General features: G+C 30.9%; 1 protein-coding gene across 1 annotated transcript; it reads right to left on the bottom strand.

The window, feature by feature from the left end:
- Positions 1 to 494: 494 nt before the first annotated feature.
- On the bottom strand, positions 495 to 18,374 carry LOC132726600 (uncharacterized). The gene is made up of 17 exons (XM_060711936.1): positions 17,288 to 18,374; positions 16,771 to 16,841; positions 14,933 to 15,068; positions 12,279 to 12,353; positions 11,504 to 11,592; positions 11,187 to 11,260; positions 10,614 to 10,702; positions 10,338 to 10,355; positions 8,479 to 8,630; positions 7,989 to 8,066; positions 7,504 to 7,564; positions 6,558 to 6,678; positions 6,110 to 6,207; positions 5,269 to 5,583; positions 1,673 to 1,807; positions 1,200 to 1,283; positions 495 to 888 (listed from the first exon to the last, which is right to left on the bottom strand). Exons 1-17 carry the CDS (start codon positions 18,320 to 18,322, stop codon positions 652 to 654), a joined length of 2,868 nt encoding a protein of 955 aa, XP_060567919.1. The 5' UTR covers positions 18,323 to 18,374; the 3' UTR covers positions 495 to 651.
- Between the last annotated feature and the right edge of the window lie 1,649 nt (positions 18,375 to 20,023).

The raw sequence follows: 20,023 nt of genomic DNA, 5'->3' as shown, positions 1-20,023 counted from the left end.
TGTTGTAAGGATATGATAACATAAATAAAGAGACACAGAAATTCTATGATGCAGTTTTGATTTTGCCAAAATGTCTCTATAAAAACTCCCGAAAACGTCTTTAAAACCACTGATTGTACATGTATAAACAAATAATGGAAAACAATTTTAAATGTGTTACATTAAAACAATAATTTTTCAACCTACAATTTCATGATATCCCACTGGCGTCACCAGTAATTGTCTTTCAGCAACGAGCAATTGTCAAGAGAGCATTTCGTTTACACGTAAGCTCCAATGTGCATACACGTGAAAAGAAGGAGGAAAAACTAGTGAGAACATTCACACTGATAATGAACTATGTACATGTATACTTAACTCTCGAAATATTATTATGGCATGAAAGTTAATAGTATATGATCGGATATGAAACCATTTTCACACAATTGATATGTCTATAACTTACGATCCAACATGTAAAAAAACCCTAAAAATATAACCTTTTTATAGTAATATATTAGGCTGTTTTGTTGTGTTGTTTTTTAGCTTTACAGTACCCTTCTTGATTTATTATGAATGAAATTATACTGTGTTTTTTATTTGTCATGGAATCATTTTAATGAAATATGAATGTGATGTCACAGCATGTCTCAAACTCAAAACACGTGTCAGTTAATACAGGTTTGATTTTGACCTTGGATGCTCGTGTTTCAATTTCTTCTCAATGTATTGGTTAAGTAGCGTTTCCTTGTAAAGACTCCAGTCGGCTTCTCGTTGCATATTGTTTTGCATGACGTCCTCGGACGGGTACACTTTTATCTGATCTCGAACTTGAATTTTGCATCGCTGATCCGCATATTTCAAGAAAACTTTCTTTGATAACATTATCACCTCTGCGCCTCTGCTTACCTGAAACCATTTGTATGTTCAATAAAATATGATTAGCGTGTATATAGCTTTTGTTTTTTTACATTAAATAAGAAAACCTACGTATTCTTTACTTGAAATGCATTTTACTATGGCAACGAACTAGCCAAAACAGACCGGCAGCATGACGTTATCAATGCAAAATATCTTCTTTTTTTAAAGAAGTGAATCCTTTAAATCATTAAAGCACATGTAAATTAACAACTGTTAGCTTTTTTAAACAGTTATGAGTCCACAATATCTGTAGTTTTAGCACCAATAGGAGCATAATAAAAAAGATAGTTTAAAATTACCAGTGACAATATTGGTGTGTCGTCTGCACCGACATCAAACACATCATCGTCTGCTTCCATCACATATTTTAACGTGTTTAAACCCTGTACAAATAAATCGTGAGAATATGAAAAATATTTCCATTCCAATCTCAAAATGCCATTCACTTTGGACTAAAGGCAAAATTCATATACTTACCTTTTTAGAACAAAATGATACTATTTGGAGTAAAGTTATAGTGAGGCAAATATTTCATATACTTTCTTTGAGAACACATTATTACTTGTTGGAGTTAACTTTTAGTAATGTAAATTTCGTCCACTTCCTTTTAGGCAAAAAATACAAATGACGTCGTGCAAGACTTTTATTTATTTATTTATTTATTTATTTATTTACTTGTATTTATCTATTTTAAATAAACAGATGTACTCTAAACTCTTAACAAGTAGATTCAAATAGAAGAACATAAGTTCAAAAACATGCGTCATCTTACAAAGCACTGTTTCGGATACAGGAGTTCCACTTGTACAAAGACGTCATCGGAACCATTGTGGTTAGCTTTAAATACGTCATCGTCCAGTGACTTCGGTCTGTAGGAGGATCTTAACTTCTCACGTGACGGAAGTCGCTGAAATTAGCGCCACAAAAACACGTGAGGTAAAAAAAAACAGGAAGCAGTATAACAGCACGGAACCCTGGGTAACATTAAACAGACAGACGCGCGTTTTAGCGCTTTTTAAATATGTTTCTAAATTTGTTTGGTTCTATATAATAATTTTCAATCATTTTGTTAAAACATTTATTTACGGAACTTAGATGTATTTTTGTTAGCTCATAGAATTGTGACACAGATAAATAGCTTCACAAGACTCTGATGAATACGTAAAAAGGAAAGTCTCAAATAACAACTATTCAAGTAAAAACTACAGATGTAAGAACTAATAAAAAGATATACTTAAGAAAGTTTTCTAAAAAGCCGAGTTTTGAAATTTGCACAACTTATTATTAAAATTAATTTTGTTTTAAAAATGTTCACCGTTTGATGGCTTTTTTATCTAATCACAAACGATATAAAAAGATAATCTTTTAGAGTGACTTTATATTCAATTTTTACCAGGAGTTGTCGTTCATTATTCTCTGTTACAGAAGTTTTAGGACCGATAACTCTGGCTAGACATTTATTAGATCAAAGAGATATTGTTACATTGCATACCATATTAAAAATACAGAACTAGTTGGTAAACAATAAAATTGTTGCAAATAGGCTATAAAATAATTAAAACCCTAGTCGGTCAATACGTGTATTTATTTAGTCCTTTTTGTGTCTCAAGTTGAAATTTTTTACTTTAAAGCCTCTGACATAAACATGTAAACCACTAGTAGTTCTTTCTTTTTTCTCGAAGCAGTTTTTACAAAGCACAAAAGCAAACTTAGAAATGTTTGTACACTAAAACTGAAATGATTGTTTTCAAGCTAACATCAATATATAAGTAAATACATGTTAAAAAGCGGAAAAAGAAATAACTAAACGTATACAACTGTACAAACATTTTAGGATAATCAAAATGAGATTAATTAATTAGCAACAAAATGTGCAAAGCAAAGCATTTAAGTGTACGACATTTAAACACAAGAATTATTACATTGTTAGCAACTGGTTTCCATATGTATCCCTGAAATATGACATGATTTGGGTATAACCTTTAATGACGACAAATAAAATGTTATTATAAATGATTTATCGTTTCTAAACGCTTATTTTGTTATTTGTAAACAACGAAAACGCCGATGCCAATCACTATAAATGAAGCGTATTGTATTCCTTGTAGTTTGTCTAAAATTTCTATTAGTGTTCTATATCTAATTTGTAACACATTTTAAGGTAACAATCTGTAGTGGAAATGAACAACATGTATTGTTTCTACATTTCCAGAATGATAACCATAGATAAATTATATCTGATCACAATATTATATCCCATCATTTTAGAGACTTTTTACTCTTTGCAATGAAATGGTCTGTTAATTAAGAAAGTGTTAAATGTAATTTTAATTGTATTTATAGAATTAAACATACATGTAGTTTAGTTATGTTACAATAATTGGGGGTTACATTAATATTCATAATTTGTGTGTTTTGACATAAATGAATATTCGGGCCATTTCCGAGTAACATTTTCACTCAATGCCCTGTAATAATAATAAGCAGGAGGAATTTAATAAAATTATCTGCCATAAGTCTCAAATATCTTGATGTATGATATATGTTAATACCTAAATGTATGGTGTAAAATGGTGATTTGGTAAAAAGGAGACGATTATGATGAAATAATCAATGTTATAATAGTATACGTTAGAGGAAATCATTTTTCGTTGACATTTTGAAATCGTATCAATAAATGGTGGGAACAAGAAAACAAATATCAATAGTCAGCATGGTTTTCGAGATGAGTGTTCTACAACTGCTGCCATTTTTCTTCTTCATATTTTATTAAGAAGCTTTATCAAAGAAAGCTAAATTATGATGTGTATTTATTATCAAGAAGCGTTTGATTATGTTAAGATACTCTTACTGTAATGCTTGAATCCCGCCAAATAAATTGTTGACAATCTTCAGTATTCAATAATTTTTAATATTTTTATACCGGAATTTAGTACAAAGCGATAAATGATCAGTGATTGTAAATAATATAATGCCCAAGATTTTGAAAAAAATTCGTTACGGAAAAAAAACCGATTTGCTACGATATTGGCCGATGTTAGATTTTTTTGGCGGGAAAACATTACAGATGTGATGTGAATGAAGCTGCTTAAATCTGGCATTAGCTTATGATTAAATGCATATATTCCAACAAATCTCTGTAAAAATGTCAAGTTGTATGCAAATGTCTGATTTGTTTGATGTCTCTTTGGGCTTTAAACAAGGAGAGTCATTTTAACATCTGCATTTTACTCCCCCAATATGACAAAACAAATTTGGATTTCATTTCTAAACAAATTTTTGTTAAATATCTGTCAAAATATAAATTGTTTCCGGATATAGTTTTAGTATAGTATAGTGTAGTTTTAATTACAACAGATCCTCAAAGATGCCTTATCAAATTATTATAAGAAGTGGAACTGAAAAAAATGTACGGAAAAATGAAAGTATGTCTTTGAAAAAACGAAAAGAATCTAATAATTTACATAGATTATGCTCTTTACGATGAACTTGGTCGGATTTGTAAGAAGTGTCAAATTTTGGTTAATATCATTGAAAATGACCATTTACATATTATCGATTTATATACAAATATGAAATTGAATATTGATATTAAATGTACAAGTGCAAGCAGAATGAATCTTATTACAGATCATCTTGGTGTCGTCAGTATGGAACTAATGTTATCTATATTATAAAAAAATTATTATTGTTGTTGAAAGTTAGGATGAGAGGTCAATTTCTTCAATAATGGCGAACAAATATCAACACCATGTGTAAACTAAAATCCTATTGCCTTTGATTCTTCTTTTGCAAAATGATAGTTTAAAACAATAATTATCTCGAACGAGATTACGTTCTCATTATTTGCAAATTGAAGTTAATAGTTAGAGAAAATGAGATTAGTATGTAAAATTTGGGTACAAATGTTGTGGAGTCAGAATACCGTTTTGTTTAAAGTTGTCCATAAAAATTATGTTGACATATATGAATAAAAGTTTAGGTCAATTCCAACCAAAATATTTTCAATCAATTCATGTCTTCAAAGTTCTTTTGTATAAGTTATCTAAGCACTGGATCTAGTAACGTTATACTTGCTAGATAATCTGTTCTATTTCATTTTCTATTACTTAGTATATTATACATGGTTTCTGATATATCATACGCTTTTCTTTGTGATAATATGTTCAGCGTATATTATACGTTTACATTCTGTAAATGGTCAAATGCAAACATAATTATTGCCAATAAACTAAACTACTTGTATAATGATTATATTTATCAAACATGCGAGGGTTACATGTCACGTGACTGATTATAATTCCATGTGATTGGATATGAATGTGCTTGGCGGGGAAGGGATGGGTTATTTCCAATAATTGCCCTTACAAAATGGTCCCTCTTTAATTTCGGCGTATTCTCGTCCAATCTAGCCCGAGAAACAGGTCTTCGTGTATGCTCGGGTTCCAGAGGAACTATCTTAAAATCTTGATTTAAAAAATCTTCTTCAGTTTTTTGCTTTTCGTCAAAAAATCGAACTTTAGGACCAGGGGTGCCTGCTTCAGAAAATTTTCTCGGGGAAGGAGAGCGTAGGAACAATTTCGGTGTTTGTTTATCCGTTATATCAGGCATATCTACAAATAAATCGTCTTCTTCCATTTCTTTTTCAGTTACAGACGGCTTTGGTGTTTCCGCTGCATATTTCTGCGAGTGCAAAAATTACGTCACTGTTATGAAATATCTGTGATTCTCCTTACATGACAAAAAACTGATACTTCACATATATGTATAGACTATCAAATTATAAACTATAGACTTCATAAATATTTGTTTAAATGCTTAAAAAAAATATTTGGGGAAAAAAGATTTTTCACTTCACGAAAAGAAATAATTTCATGATCAAAATGGATAATGTTTTCTTTTAATGCCAACATTGGCAAATTTGCACAATAAGTGATACATGTATATCCATTTATAAATATAAGATTTCTAAAAGAACATTCAGAAAACGTGCGTTCTTATATACATTTATCTATATACAAATTTCCCATTGTAATTTTATTAAATAATCAACCTGTCAGCTTAAATACTATCCTATAATATTGAAAATAATAATTTCTTAATTTCTACTATGTTAAGAGCACAAGCAATTAGCAGTATCAAAATTGTTGACAAAAACTTCATATATAATATTATAGTAATCTATGTAAGTTTTTTTTACATTACTTACCCGTCTCAGTGAATCATAGAAATCTGTCATGTCTCGGTAAACTTGCGGATGTATTGTTCGTCTCCGGGTGTGATTTTTACCCGTATTTATTTTCGGATCTGAAACATACATATTTAACTTTTCTTTATTTGCTATTTGCACTTTAAAATACACTGCATCTGTCTCAATATTTTGTAAAGCAATAGTGCAATACAAAACTAAACATCTAATGAAATACCGGAGAAGTCATAAAAACTTAATTATTTTAATAACTTCACTCTTCTTCAATTATTAATTTAGAAGTTCAATTAACAAAACTTCAATATGTTAATTATGGAAAAAAATAAATGGTAACACAAAAACATTAGATCCTGTTAATAAAATATCACCAGTCTTCAATATTTGGCACGTGTACGTACGGAGCCATGTGTCTTTTAGGGAACCAAACCATGTTTTAACATGAACTTACGATTATTTGGCATTCCTAACTCTGGCAGAATTATGTCTGACATTGGGTCAGATTTTGGCCTCATTTCACTGAGACTTCTTCCTCGTACTTTCTTCAATTTCTTCAAGACTTCGCAAGTACCCTGTAACATAATCATAATTAGATATATAAATATATCTTACAGTGACTATCACCATTCGCTCGTACATCACTTGCTTTAATAATAGTGATATATAATGTAAATTAAGTCAATCAGGTCATTTTAAGACTTTTCTATAATATAAATTAAATATGAAGAGAAATATTCTGAATTTAGAAAGTATACTATCTATTAGTATATGTGCAACTACAACATTTATGTTACAATATATAACCATTCATTAACTTACCGACAATGCTGTATAAAACTAGAATATAATCATACACTGTGTAAACTTAACTTACCGACATTACAATATATAACCATTTAATGCTTAACTTACAAACTTAATATACATTTTTATAACCATTTACTATATTTTACTTACCGACATAACAATATATAAGCATTCACTGTGTTTAACCTACCGACATAATAATATATAACCAATTCACTCTGTTAACTTACCGCCATTCCAATATTTAACCATTCACTGTGTTTAACTTACCGACATAGCCATATATAACCATATACTGTGTTTAACTTACCGACATAACAATATATAACCATTCACTGTGTTTAACTTACCGACATAACAATATATAACCATATACTGTCTTTAACTTACCGACATAACAATATATAACCATATACTGTCTTTAACTTACCGACATAACAATGTATAACCATATACTGTCTTTAACTTACCGACATAACAATGTATAACCATATACTGTCTTTAACCTACCGACATAACAATGTATAACCATTTACTGTATTTAACTTACCGACATAACAATATATAACCATTCACTATATTTAACTTACCGACATAACAATATATAACCATTCACTGTGCCTGTCATTATCAGTTACTAAGCTGCCTCGTCTAAATAGAAAATGAAAAACAAAATCTTAAAAAGTATCTATGTTATTAAAGCTAGCATTAAATAGCGACTCGGAAGCTTTAGAATTTAAGTAAAGGTATAACATGTTCCAAAATATCATTTTTATTCTATATTTACTAACTGTTCATTCGTTTGACTTCATGAGAGAGATTTGTTTCAACATAAACAGCCTGACACTTGTTTCTCGTAGAGAAAAATAACAGAAATATATAAGCGATGCCCTCGCATATCTCACGCACATTTTCTGCCATGATCATTTTGACGTTGTAGCGGGATGAAACTTTACTAGTACGTTCATACGAAAACACAAAAATCATTCACCATGGAAATATATACAATTCTTTACGTATTACATAAAAGTGTCCATTATTAATAAAAATTGATAATTATGGAACTAAAACTTACTTGAAATAATGGGTTAGACATGCTCCTGGTTCCAGCTTCAGTAGCTCTATTGGCCATTCTTTCATAAATGGAATCTTTCTAAAAATATTAATGAAATCGAATAGTTTACTTCATATTTTGCACAGACATGGGAACATTGTTATAACAAACAGTTGAAAGACAAATTTATCAATACAAACAAAGCAATGGGGTGTTTTATATGTACAATGCAATACATATCACACATACTTACCCAACTCGATTGTTCAATTAAATTTTACAACTGATCAGGATCCATGCTGTGCGCTGTTAGTTTCTCCACTTGTAAAAGTGTTGTTAAGCGAACAGCATGGATCCTGGTCAGACTGCGCGGATGCGCAGGCTTGTCTTGATCCATGCTGGTCGCAAAAGCGTTATGTTGGTTTTGTCGTGACACGGCTCATATAATATATAAACTATTGTAGTAGCTTCCGAGCAGTCAAAAACAAGTTGTATTGTAATTCAAGATTACCTTAGAAATTTAATATGATCTGGCTCGTCATCAGGGTTTTCAGCTTTCATAAATATTCGTACAAAGTCCTCCTTGCCAATTACAAGCAATTCCATTGGTGTTGCACTTTCTACTGTAGCTGTACGCAGTGTATCGAACAGTAAACCTATCTCCTGTATAATGAAATTGTAAGGTATAAGACCTAGCTTAAACGAGCGTATTTTTTTTAAAGCTGCATGCCTCCAGATTAGCCAACATAAAGAAAATTATACTTTAAAAATGTAATATTTTTCAGATTAAAAAAATTACTTAGTAGATTAAAGAAAGAATTTACATGTTATTTGCGATAAATGACTAATTTAGCAGTTTATCACCATAATTTTACCGCGTGACAAACGCAGCAATGGATATTATTGGCACATTTGACCTCTTTTACGTGGATTGTAATTGCCGTTTGAAATATGTAAATTATTCTTTTTGTCCACTTCAACATACATTACTTTTTAATGAAAATTTCGAGTTTCATGAAAATTATCATTAATCTGGAACCATAGTGCTTTTAACTTTGCATGATTAAAAAGAACCATGATTGAAACAAATTGATAGAAAGAACATTGTGGGTCACAGTCCTCCTTTTTGGAATTATCTGCCACCGAAAGTGAGTTGTTTTTTCGCTCTGTTATGACATTTTCAAGGGCAGATAAAACAAAACAGGTCAGCAACACCCCACCTAGTGTTTCTGACAAAACCTCAACAATGCAACAGATTGTATTCTATAATTGCTTCAGTGGAATGAAAGAAATATTCGAGTTATGGCCCTCTTCGTTTTGTTCACTCAAGGAAGCATAGCAAAAGATATTCAAAATAGAATTGTTTTAAACTTGCATGATAACTGAAAATAAAGTAAAAAAAATAATTTGAAATTAAATGCTGAATTTTGAGTACTTGCTCCTGAAAGATAGGACGTTGACCACAAAATGTGTTTTATTAATTTATTTAAGAGCCTTTTCTTTAATTATGAAAATAATCTGCGCTGGTTTAAATTTTCTTCTTTGACTATGTAAAATAATGGGCCTTTTAAGAATTGAAGTCATGGCGTCACTACGATTTTCATTTTGAATAGTAAGTTATTATGAAAAGACCAATATGAAGTGAAGTGTAGTACATGAAAATGCTGACAGTAGTTAATAGGTAGATATAAGATAAATAAGCTGTTATAATTCATATTTTTCTATCAAAAAGTTAAATCATAAACAGTGTACAGTTGTCAATAACTAATTAGATCACATCAGCACCGGCCATTTTTTTGTTTAATAAAGCGACGAATAAGAAACAAACAGAAATAATATTGCATAGCAAAATAACTTAAAAAGCAACTGCAATTTCAATATAATGAACATAATAGTTTAACTAATCATTCTATACTACAAGACAGAAGCGGATCAGGCTGTTTACTACATTAGATATTCTATATACTCAAAGGTCGCATGAGTTGACTAATCTTATAAGTAGATCATTATACTCTTAACTTACTAAGTACCAAATCAATTAAATGATCTAAACAAATACTTCAACGTTGAAAAATACTTCAACTATAAGTATGATTACTATTAAATAAAAAGCACTTGCTATTAAAATATTAAATTGTTAAGAAGAGGAACAGTTCAAGCTAAGTTCATCTTTAAATAAGTAAGACATTTAAAGAACAAAGAGTTTATTTTGTTATTTTCAAAGAGGATTCGACATGAAGAAATTGACAAGGTGTAAAACGTATCGCATGTCTAAATACTGACAGAATACGATTAGCAAAGAAATGAAAGCTTAGCTAATATATAGCCAAATGCGATAATTTTGTAACTGTAACTAAGCGAGCAAATTACCCCATCTTCCCAGGAAAACTGTATATAAATAAGAAAAATGTATTATATCTATCATGTGGCACGTTTATAAAATATACATATATGCTTAAATATTCATTCAAAACGTTATCTTTAAATAATGTTTTAATTTTAATCATATGTATTTTGCAGATCTATGAAAAATACTCACTAGAAAATTTCGAATTATTGTACAATGTGAAATATTTTTCGATCTATTGATCGTGAAAGCGACCCGTTAAGCTTATTTTAAAAGATCCCAGACATTTTACTACATACCCCGAAACTATGACCTTTTGTTAATCTTGCAGCGACCTCGGCTTTCGTTTCTCCGGTGACAGGGTCTTGTAACATCTTCTTTACAAATGCTTCAATATCATAGATATACTTATATCAAACATTTGATAATTCATGTCAATATAATCAAATAGACTACTTCAATAACAGAAAACAAAATGTCAATACTTGAAGATAAATTTAAATATCATGAAATTACTATTATTTATGTATTATGTAAACTTTACGTATGGAAACACTTTTATACCTAATTTCTGGTTTTAAGGAACAATCCGTTTGAGCAAAATCCTTGCCCTTTGCTATAAGAAATATATATATATATAATAGTGAACACTGCAGTTAGGACTTAATGCTTATATGGAACACTTGCTCTAAATAGTGAAAACGATCATGCGAACGAAATAAATCTACTCTTTAGCTATGTAATAACAGGAAGTCCATTTTCAAGCATAATCAAACAATGACAGCAGGACATAAATAAGATGTTTGGAAATTTGTACAAAGCTGAAAAGAAAATGTCGGAATTTCGTTCCGTTGAATTTATTATTCATTTACCCATTCCGGACAGAATAAAGTAGAAAGATTCCGCATGATGTCCTTGTCTGACGATAAGTTTCTTTGGGCCTATTCTGTAAATAAACAATGTTAAATATTTTTTAGCCAAAAAGTAGCGAAATACTTAACAAATGTAATAATAAGAAAATTTGAAAAAAAAATATTAAGACGTTACTATTGTAAAGTTCAAATTTCGTTTAACACTATGCTAACTAAACATAAACAAACTCATTAAATTGTTACAAGATTATTCTAAACATATGGAATTGTTTCAGCAAACTTGAAATTCCATTATATTTAAGCTGGGAAACACTTACGTTTGGTACCACGCTACTTTGCACAGTTTTTCTTGTGTCTGCATGGGATACTCCGACAAAGATCGTAAAGATTGTAAACCATTTAAAACCTAAAGAAAAAAAAAACAAGTTCAAGTAATCAGTATTTAGAAATAGGGAGGAAATGAACGCGACTTCAGGAAGGTTCAAGTGTCACTTGAAAGTTGCCCCTGTTTCGAATACAAATTTCTGAATGTCCGGAGATCAAATGATCAAATCAATTAATGAATTAATTAAACGTGAGGTCCAAGTTTCAAATAAAAAACGATACCGGTAAAAAAATCAAGTTTCAAAACTTTCAAATTATCCAGACTCTTCGCGGAAGCTTAAGTGAAAGTTTAATAATTCATAACGCGTCAGGTTAAATGTTTACACAGAAAAAATATCTGATCATATATGGCTACAACACAACGAGACAATATAACGAAAACTTATTTCTGATATCAAGCAAATAAACTTGGGAAAAGAAACTTTTTGAATCAATCAGCAATGTACACCTCGAACATATTTGATTATTTTAAATAAACAACATAAAAAACTTTCAAATAACAGGGAATAAAAGATTTTTTACGAAGTCACAGTATATAAACAAGTCTGCTTGGTGTTATCATAAGAAAGTTGAGGCTCCCAGGAGTGGTATATATACATTTAATTGTATATGCTTGCAAGACAAGGTACACATTAAAATGTATGGGCTCACAAGACAGGGTACGGAGATTTTATTTATCTATAATGAAAGTACTAGATACAACTGTACCTGCTTAATCATTTTGGGTGTTCGGGACCACCATCTTGTTGTTAAAATCTTGCGTACTTCTGTACTCAGTGATATCTGTAATAAAGATTTATACAAGGTTAGCACATGATGTTTTTCGTAAATTTACTGATGAATGAAAATCTTAGCCATCCTAATATTGTTTGAAGAACTATCTTGCTCCCGGGAAGACTAATAAAGATTTATACAAGGTTAGCTCATGATGTTTTTCGTAAATTTACTGATGAATGAAAATCCTAGCCATCCTAGTATTGTTTGAAGAACTATCTTGCTCCCGGGAAGACATATATTGGGGGTAGCTGAATTGCAACCTCGCATGATATAATTCGACTTACAACCGGAACTTGAATACACGTCGGTGAATAGGAATAATCCGTGACAGGGACCTTAAACCATCAGCCATAGAAGACCTTTTAATATAAATATGAGACTGCATTATAACAACTATCTCTGTGTTGATCAGATGACATATATTGACATATATGACTGGAACCTTACAAACAAACAACAACTTCGGCCACTATAGTGAAAATTGGCCTCCGATATCATACATAATTTATGAGATACAAGGATGCGTCAGTGTTGAATAAAAATAATATTTCTATATTCATTGATCGTATCACATGGCTTAATTCAATATTGTATTGTTATACTACAAAGATTCAAATACTCTTCTACGTCGTAAACCTTGAAAAAAAAACGTCACATTATATTTGAAGTAGTTTATTTAATCATTTTAGGATTATGGTTTAAAACTCTTTTAAAATAATTCCGTAGAAACCTTACTGTTTTGTATATTCATCAGTTTTCATTCTGTCCCAAGACGTAAAATCAGGTTCTATATTTACAATACATGTATTTGAAATTGGATAATCATGACTTTTTATACATAGCTGCTGTCAATTTATGAAGAAATTATTCTCTAATAAAATGAGATTGCTTTAGTATTCTGTACTAATAAAGGGTAATCTAGTTTAGCGACTCGGGTTATAAAGTGGAATTAGAGGTAAAATGCTACGCATTGTTAAAAGTATGTATGAAAAAGTTAAGTCTTGTGTAAGGTTGTGTAATACCTATTCTGACTTTTTTGAATACGCTGTAGGCTTAAGGCAAGGGGAGGTAATTTCGCCCATGTTATTTTCCCTGTTTGTAGAAGACTTAGAGTTATATCTACAACAGAATACAGACTCTGGTTTTACCATTGATAACATTATACTTATTTTGCTGTTGTTTGCTGATGATATGATTATTCTGGGTGAATCGCCAGATGAGGTAAATCAATCATTAAAGCTTTTATGTACTTATTGTGAAACTTGGAGTCTAGAAGTAAATACCGATAAAACAAAAGTTGTTGTATTTAGGAGGCGTGGTGGTTTATTAAGTAATGAAGAATTTTTTTACAATGGTATAAGACTTGAAATTTTGGATAATTTTAACTATTTGGGTACAATTTTTAATTATACATGTAGTTTTGTTCTAAATCAAGAGCATTTAGTTGGTAAAGCATTGAAAGCCTTAAATTTGTTACTTATTAATTGTCACAAATATTGATTTAAAGCCTAAAATTATTTGTCAATTATTTGATTCATAGAAGTTAGTCTTTTGAATGTGGAAGTATTATTAGAATGGAGTTAAATCTATACCTCTTTATTTGCCTTGAAGAATTTCTTGTCAAATGACAGGCCAAACTCTGACATAGTTGAGCTGATCACTTTATCTTCTATTTCATTGGCGATGTCAACAAACGACTTTAATTCCTTCTCAAAGTCATACTTCTTGCTGTGAAATAAACATTTTAACAATGATAAAAATCAGTTTTACAAACTCATTATATTAATGATTTACTGTTTTAGGCGTTAATGTTCATTAAAAATTCACAATTTAAAAGGTTTTCCTTAAAACTTAATGAACTTATATTGATCATTTTGACCTTGATTGTTTTAACAATTTGTATGTATTAATAATTTATACAAGTATGTTAAAATGGACGTGGGACAGACTTCGTGAAAAGTTATGCTTTCTATACTCTATACATATGTAGAAATGGTCGGAGAAATATCAGACATTGAAGGATTATTGTATTGAGAGCTATTTGTATGGGTATCCTCTTGCACATTGAATCGAGCAATGAATTTTACTATTTTGTCAGTAAATTCATCTTGGGGATCCCTCTCATCATTAACATTATGTTTACTTAGACAAATACTGTAAATGTATTAATTTTGTAAATATGTTACGATGATGTACTTATGGTACAAATCTAATAAAAATAGATGTTCTAAAGATGTTCTAAAGTTATATATGCAAACAACAACTCTTTATATTGGGCCATATTAACTGTCAAATGTCTAATAGACGATTAATACATCTTTATAAATGATTTCACCACGTGCAGGACATTTTACGGAATTTAATGCTCGTCAAGAATATTTGGCCATCATAGAACTATGGGGGTAAGATTATAATGCATTGTCCCGCCCAAAGTGTGTCACTCCGACAGTCAAGCAACATAATGACGGAAACATTGTATTACCAAGTACATCAGTTGAAATGAAACGGAACTTTCTGTCACGCACTCTGTTAGAAGTTAGTCTTTTGACTGTGGAAGTATTATTAGAACGGAGTTGAATCTATACCTCTTTATTTGCCTTGAAGAATTTCTTGTCAAATGACAGGCCAAACTCTGACATAGTTGAGCTGATTACTTTATCTTCTATTTCATTGGCGATGTCAACAAACGACTTTAATTCCTTCTCAAAGTCATACTTCTTGCTGTGAAATAAACATTTTAACAATGATAAAAATCCGTTTTACAAACTCATTATATTGATGATTTACTGTTTTAGGCGTTAATGTTCATTAAAAATTCACAATTTAAAAGGTTTTCCTTAAAACTAAATGAACTTATATTGATCATTTTGACCTTGATTGTTTAAACAATTTGTATGTATTAATAATTTATACAAGTATGTTAAAATGGACGTGGGACAGACTTCGTGAAAAGTTATGCTTTCTATACTCTATACATATATAGAAATGGTCGGAGAAATATCAGACATTGAAGGATTATTGTATTGAGAGCTATTTGTATGGGTATCCTCTTGCACATTGAATCGAGCAACGAATTTTACCATTTTGTCAGTAAATTCATCTTGGGGATCCTTCTCATCATTAACATTATGTTTACTTAGACAAATAAAGGTTAAGTGATTTTACGTTCAAACATCTGAAATGCGACATCTTTAAATGAAACACGTGTTTAGGGTTAAATTTTGACTAGGCGTTGCCAAAAAACACTTTTATACTTTCATAAAGTTTATAATTTTTAAGTGCTTTTTACATAAATCTTTTTTGCTTATTATTGTATTTGAAGACAAAATCTGAATTCATGTGTCACATGAAAGTACTTATAACATGAATAGATAAGATAAACGAGAGAAACATGGCTGCTGTGTCATAACTTGACATTAGAGAAGTTAATAATGACTGAGTAAACACTTGACCCGCGACACCTCTATGTATATTTGTTTGCATAGCAAATTAGAATATAAAAACTTTCAATATATAGACAAAAAACAGCGAGTACAAAGCAATCCTGAACATTTAACTTTAATGTAGTTTTATAATACAAATACATTTTATAGTATACAAACACGGGTTCCCTTTTTATTTAGATGATTAATATTATTATCCAATCGATTTTAATATCCTGTAAGACTCTTAAAAGTAGATTTCTATTCAGGATATTGAAAAGTTCAATATTTGACAAAGAATAAAGTAAATAACAAGTGTGAAATATCAACTGGTCGTAAGTTTTTTTTTAAATATTCATTATGATACAAGGTAACAAGTACAGAATATCAATTTCACGAAGGTGAGGAAATAAATTTCATTCCATTATTTTATTGATTCCTACATTCATAATTACAAGACCACTTCAAAAGGGGGGCACATAACTCTTTAATCAAATTGAAGCGAATCAATTTACAATATATACGGATGACCCTCCGAGTTATTTAGCATAATTTACAAACTTAAAGTGCTGCTTTTTAGCAATTTTCCGCATTCGCAGTCCACCATTTCATAACATATAAACTCTCTCTCTCCGACCTATCCCTATTTTTTATTTCTTTGATACAGTATGCTATCAGTTAAGATAGTTTACAGACAAAAAAGGGTTTTGAAATATATATATGAATTTGTGAAGGTGGGGTCAGTAGTTTTCGTATGCAACAATTAACAAGATACAATATGTATAAGAAACAGTAAGTTTTCTTTCTCTAGATGAATAAAGTTTCTTCGTATAATACAGTGTAAAACAAATAGAATAAGGAAATTTTAAACCTGACCATAAATTGAAATCATTACACAGTTAGGAAGTAATACAATCAATGTCATTTGTGCACGGGAATCGCGATTTTTCATTATTAGATAATGTTAAGTAGGCGTGGTCAAGACTGAAGATTTTACTTACTTCATGATAAGACTGATCCACTGTGTGACAATCAGCACTAACCTTGCGTACTTTTTGAAATATAACAGTGCCTGTAAATGATAACGTAATGCAAACGTAACTTATGTGTTGTCATAGATTTTAAATTTCTATACCTCACCCTAAAAATTGTAAGGTTTTTTTAACGACAGATCTTACACAATCAAGTTCTAACGCCCTGATGATTAAACAAAACAAAAATAATACAACTCTTATAAAATCATGAAAAGATTAACGGAGACGTAGTTAATTTAACGTAATTTATCTCATTAACGTCACATCCTACAAAACGTGACAGTAACTTTTAAACTTTCTTTAAACATGTGAGTATATCTTTAGAAAAAAAAATTGTAAGTGTTGCAAATAGTTCATATCCATAAGCTCTTAGTTTCAACTCGACTGCCGTGATATTGTTTATAATGTCTAAGATGAAACCACGTGCCGTCATAATAGAAAAACAAATATACTGCAGTTACTTAAATACCATTCATTCACTTACCATTCCGTTTTTTGTAAACCTTGATGGAACATAATATTTCTTTTCTTCAGTCAGAGCATCGTCCACCCTACCGCTCTTGTCAGATTTATTTACCTTTTTAAATGAAAGAAATTTAGCGTTGATTTTATCAACATTGGCCTTTAAAACTGAAAATCTTGCCAGTCGGTTCTGTGGAAGGTTAAGGTCATCCTCGATCCTGTCTCGGCTCTTGTACATGGCAAGCTCTCTATCTATATCTGCTACGGTAAGACCGGAAATCGTTGGATCAATTTGATTACAACTTTCTTGCGATGTAAGAATTGCCGGTAAACACTTTTCCAAATCAACAGAACAATTTGAGTGATCTACGCTTTTCCGCAGACGACTTTGTCGGCGTATCAAAGGCGTAATTTGGGTTTTTTCAAGTTCATCCTTTTCACGTAAGATATTTTCACTTTGACCTCCATTTTTTATTTTTTCCAGAAGCTGAATCTTTTGAAGTAATCTCTCTTTTACTGACATCTCTGACAGCATCGGTAAATCATTTAAGAACTGTTGTTGTAAAACAGCCAATTTTAGATGTTTCTTCCTTTTCATCTTGTGATGAACATCTCTTAAATCATAGTTATTAAACATTTCCGGATCTATTTTATTTCCAACTTCATTTAAACTTAGAATAGATGAACTTTTCTCGAGGAATTTTCTCCTAGCGATCCCACTGTATCGGGACTTTACCCTTTTGATTGCTCTCTTCGATCGAATGAATAATTTAGCAGTTCGCTGAAAATCTGCAAGACCAACAGACTTCCGAGGCGTATCATCATCACTAGCTTCGCTACGAACCTCTGTTTGTATTTGAGCAACATTTTTAATTTTACCCCATATCTTTTTTTGATTGTTTTGGTTATCATCGTCGTCACTGAGGGTTGTATTGGCGGAGTGTTTACCACGTATTATCACATTTCCGGTAATAGTAGGAATGTATTCCGGCGTAGCTTGTAAGCGAACGACTTTTGTCGTCGGCACGGCGCCGCCGGTATTGACTTCTACAGACATTATTGGTCTGCAGGACTATTGCATGAGGTATTGATGAATGGATAGGCTGAAAATAAAGAACGTATAAAAACACAATGAAATAGATGTAACTTTGTCTGATATTTAATTAATTATTTTTCATCTGTATTTCGGAAGTGTGTAAAAAGGGCATTTAGAATGTTTATGTGTGATGGGTTTTATACATGTATGCCAATAAGTCAATCAGGGTTGTATACATTACAGGTTTACTTAACTTAACATTTCAAACTTAAGCATTTTATTAATCGTTAAGCATTTAAACCATACTGCAAATTAACATCATGTTTAAATGCAATTATTTGGGAACAATTAAATGTTGCAGTTTGATTTAGTTTACCGCTCCTTTCAAAAAGGCTTGCATTATATTTAATATTTATCACAACTGTTCATTACTGTTTATTGCATTATATTTTACAAATATTGTTTATATTAGTGTTTATTTTTTTATATTGATTCTGTAATATATTTCATATACATGTATATCAGTTGAGCATAGTCGTTATCACATGACATACTGTAAGAGGAGTACCTTTATTTGAGCCGTGTCATGACAAAATCAACATAGTGCGTTTGCGACCAGCATTGATCCAGACCAGCCTGCGCATCCGTGCAGTCTGATCCGGATCCATGTTGTTCGCTAAAAAACCCTATTACAAGTTCAGAAACTGATAGCGAACAACATAAATCCTGATCAGACTGCGCGGTTGCGCAGGCTGGTCTGGATCCATGTTGGTCGCAAACCCATTATGTTGGTTTTCTCATGGCACGGCTCATTTATATCCATGCTCACATGGTCGGTAGCAATTTGTGACCACAAATAGTATATTGTTTAAAAAGACTTGATTTTAAAAACTGGGGATTTTTGACATGACGTGACTAGAAATATTTCTTCGATAAGTACATCATGTAGGTCCCAACCAATAAGATGTGTGCAAATTTTCAAATCATTCGCTCACTCCGTGTTTCTTTTTCCATCATAATAATTTGAATTGTAAACAGTGACCCTTAATGAAAAATTTAATATGTTCGTGCTAAAAATCACTCAAAATGCAATTTAATTATTTATTATCTCTTGTATTTTTCTGTTATAAATGCCCTTGTTGATCTTTGGATGAATTTCAAATTCTATGAAAAATGTCACTGTCACAAATACATTTGTTTCACGTAAATTTAAACATGCGTGTCAATGGCATTACTATCTTTATGCTGGAAAACTCAGCAGTCATGTATTTAATATGCTTTTATTTGAGTCTGAGAGATAAGAGATAAAACAGATATTGTCATAGGAATGAACTTGGATGTCGTGCTGGGTGACATTTAAATAGGTAGATCAGAGGATCAAATCTAATGCATTAAATGAGTGTTACAATTCTCTCAGAGACATATATTTTATGCCATTTTCAAGGCTGACAACTCCAAATGATGTTAAACAATGGCTATTTTTCTACAGTCACGGTGCAAAATATCAGGGAATGGTATAAACATTTTTTTTATCTTTTTTTCTTCTGTACATAAACTTATGTCAGATATTAACAACAAGAACAAAAAAAGTTTTAATTTTGTGCAAATTTTGTCCAGATAAAAGTCCGTTATTTTTTTGTTGTATAGCTATTCATTGATATAAGGGAAGGACTGGTTTTCCTTCATCAGTCAAACGTTGGTTGGTCATATTAATTAATTGGC

This window comes from Ruditapes philippinarum, unplaced genomic scaffold (assembly GCF_026571515.1).
Source record: "Ruditapes philippinarum isolate M1 unplaced genomic scaffold, ASM2657151v2 ctg1765_1_1_1_1, whole genome shotgun sequence".
Taxonomy (NCBI): Eukaryota; Metazoa; Mollusca; class Bivalvia; order Venerida; family Veneridae; genus Ruditapes; species Ruditapes philippinarum.
This window is presented reverse-complemented; position numbering and strand designations above follow the sequence as displayed.

What these genes read in the sequence shown, in the direction of transcription:
- LOC132726600 (XM_060711936.1), bottom strand. Translation starts at nt 18,322, where the DNA reads ATGTCTGTAGAAGTCAATACCGGCGGCGCCGTGCCGACGACAAAAGTC. An exon ending in CTTTATTCTGTCCGGAATGG is followed by an intron (nt 10,703 to 11,186) that starts GTAAATGAATAA and finishes ATGATATTGAAG; the next exon opens with CATTTGTAAAGAAGATGTTA. An exon ending in TGTATCCGAAACAGTGCTTT is followed by an intron (nt 1,284 to 1,672) that starts GTAAGATGACGC and finishes TTATTTGTACAG; the next exon opens with GGTTTAAACACGTTAAAATA.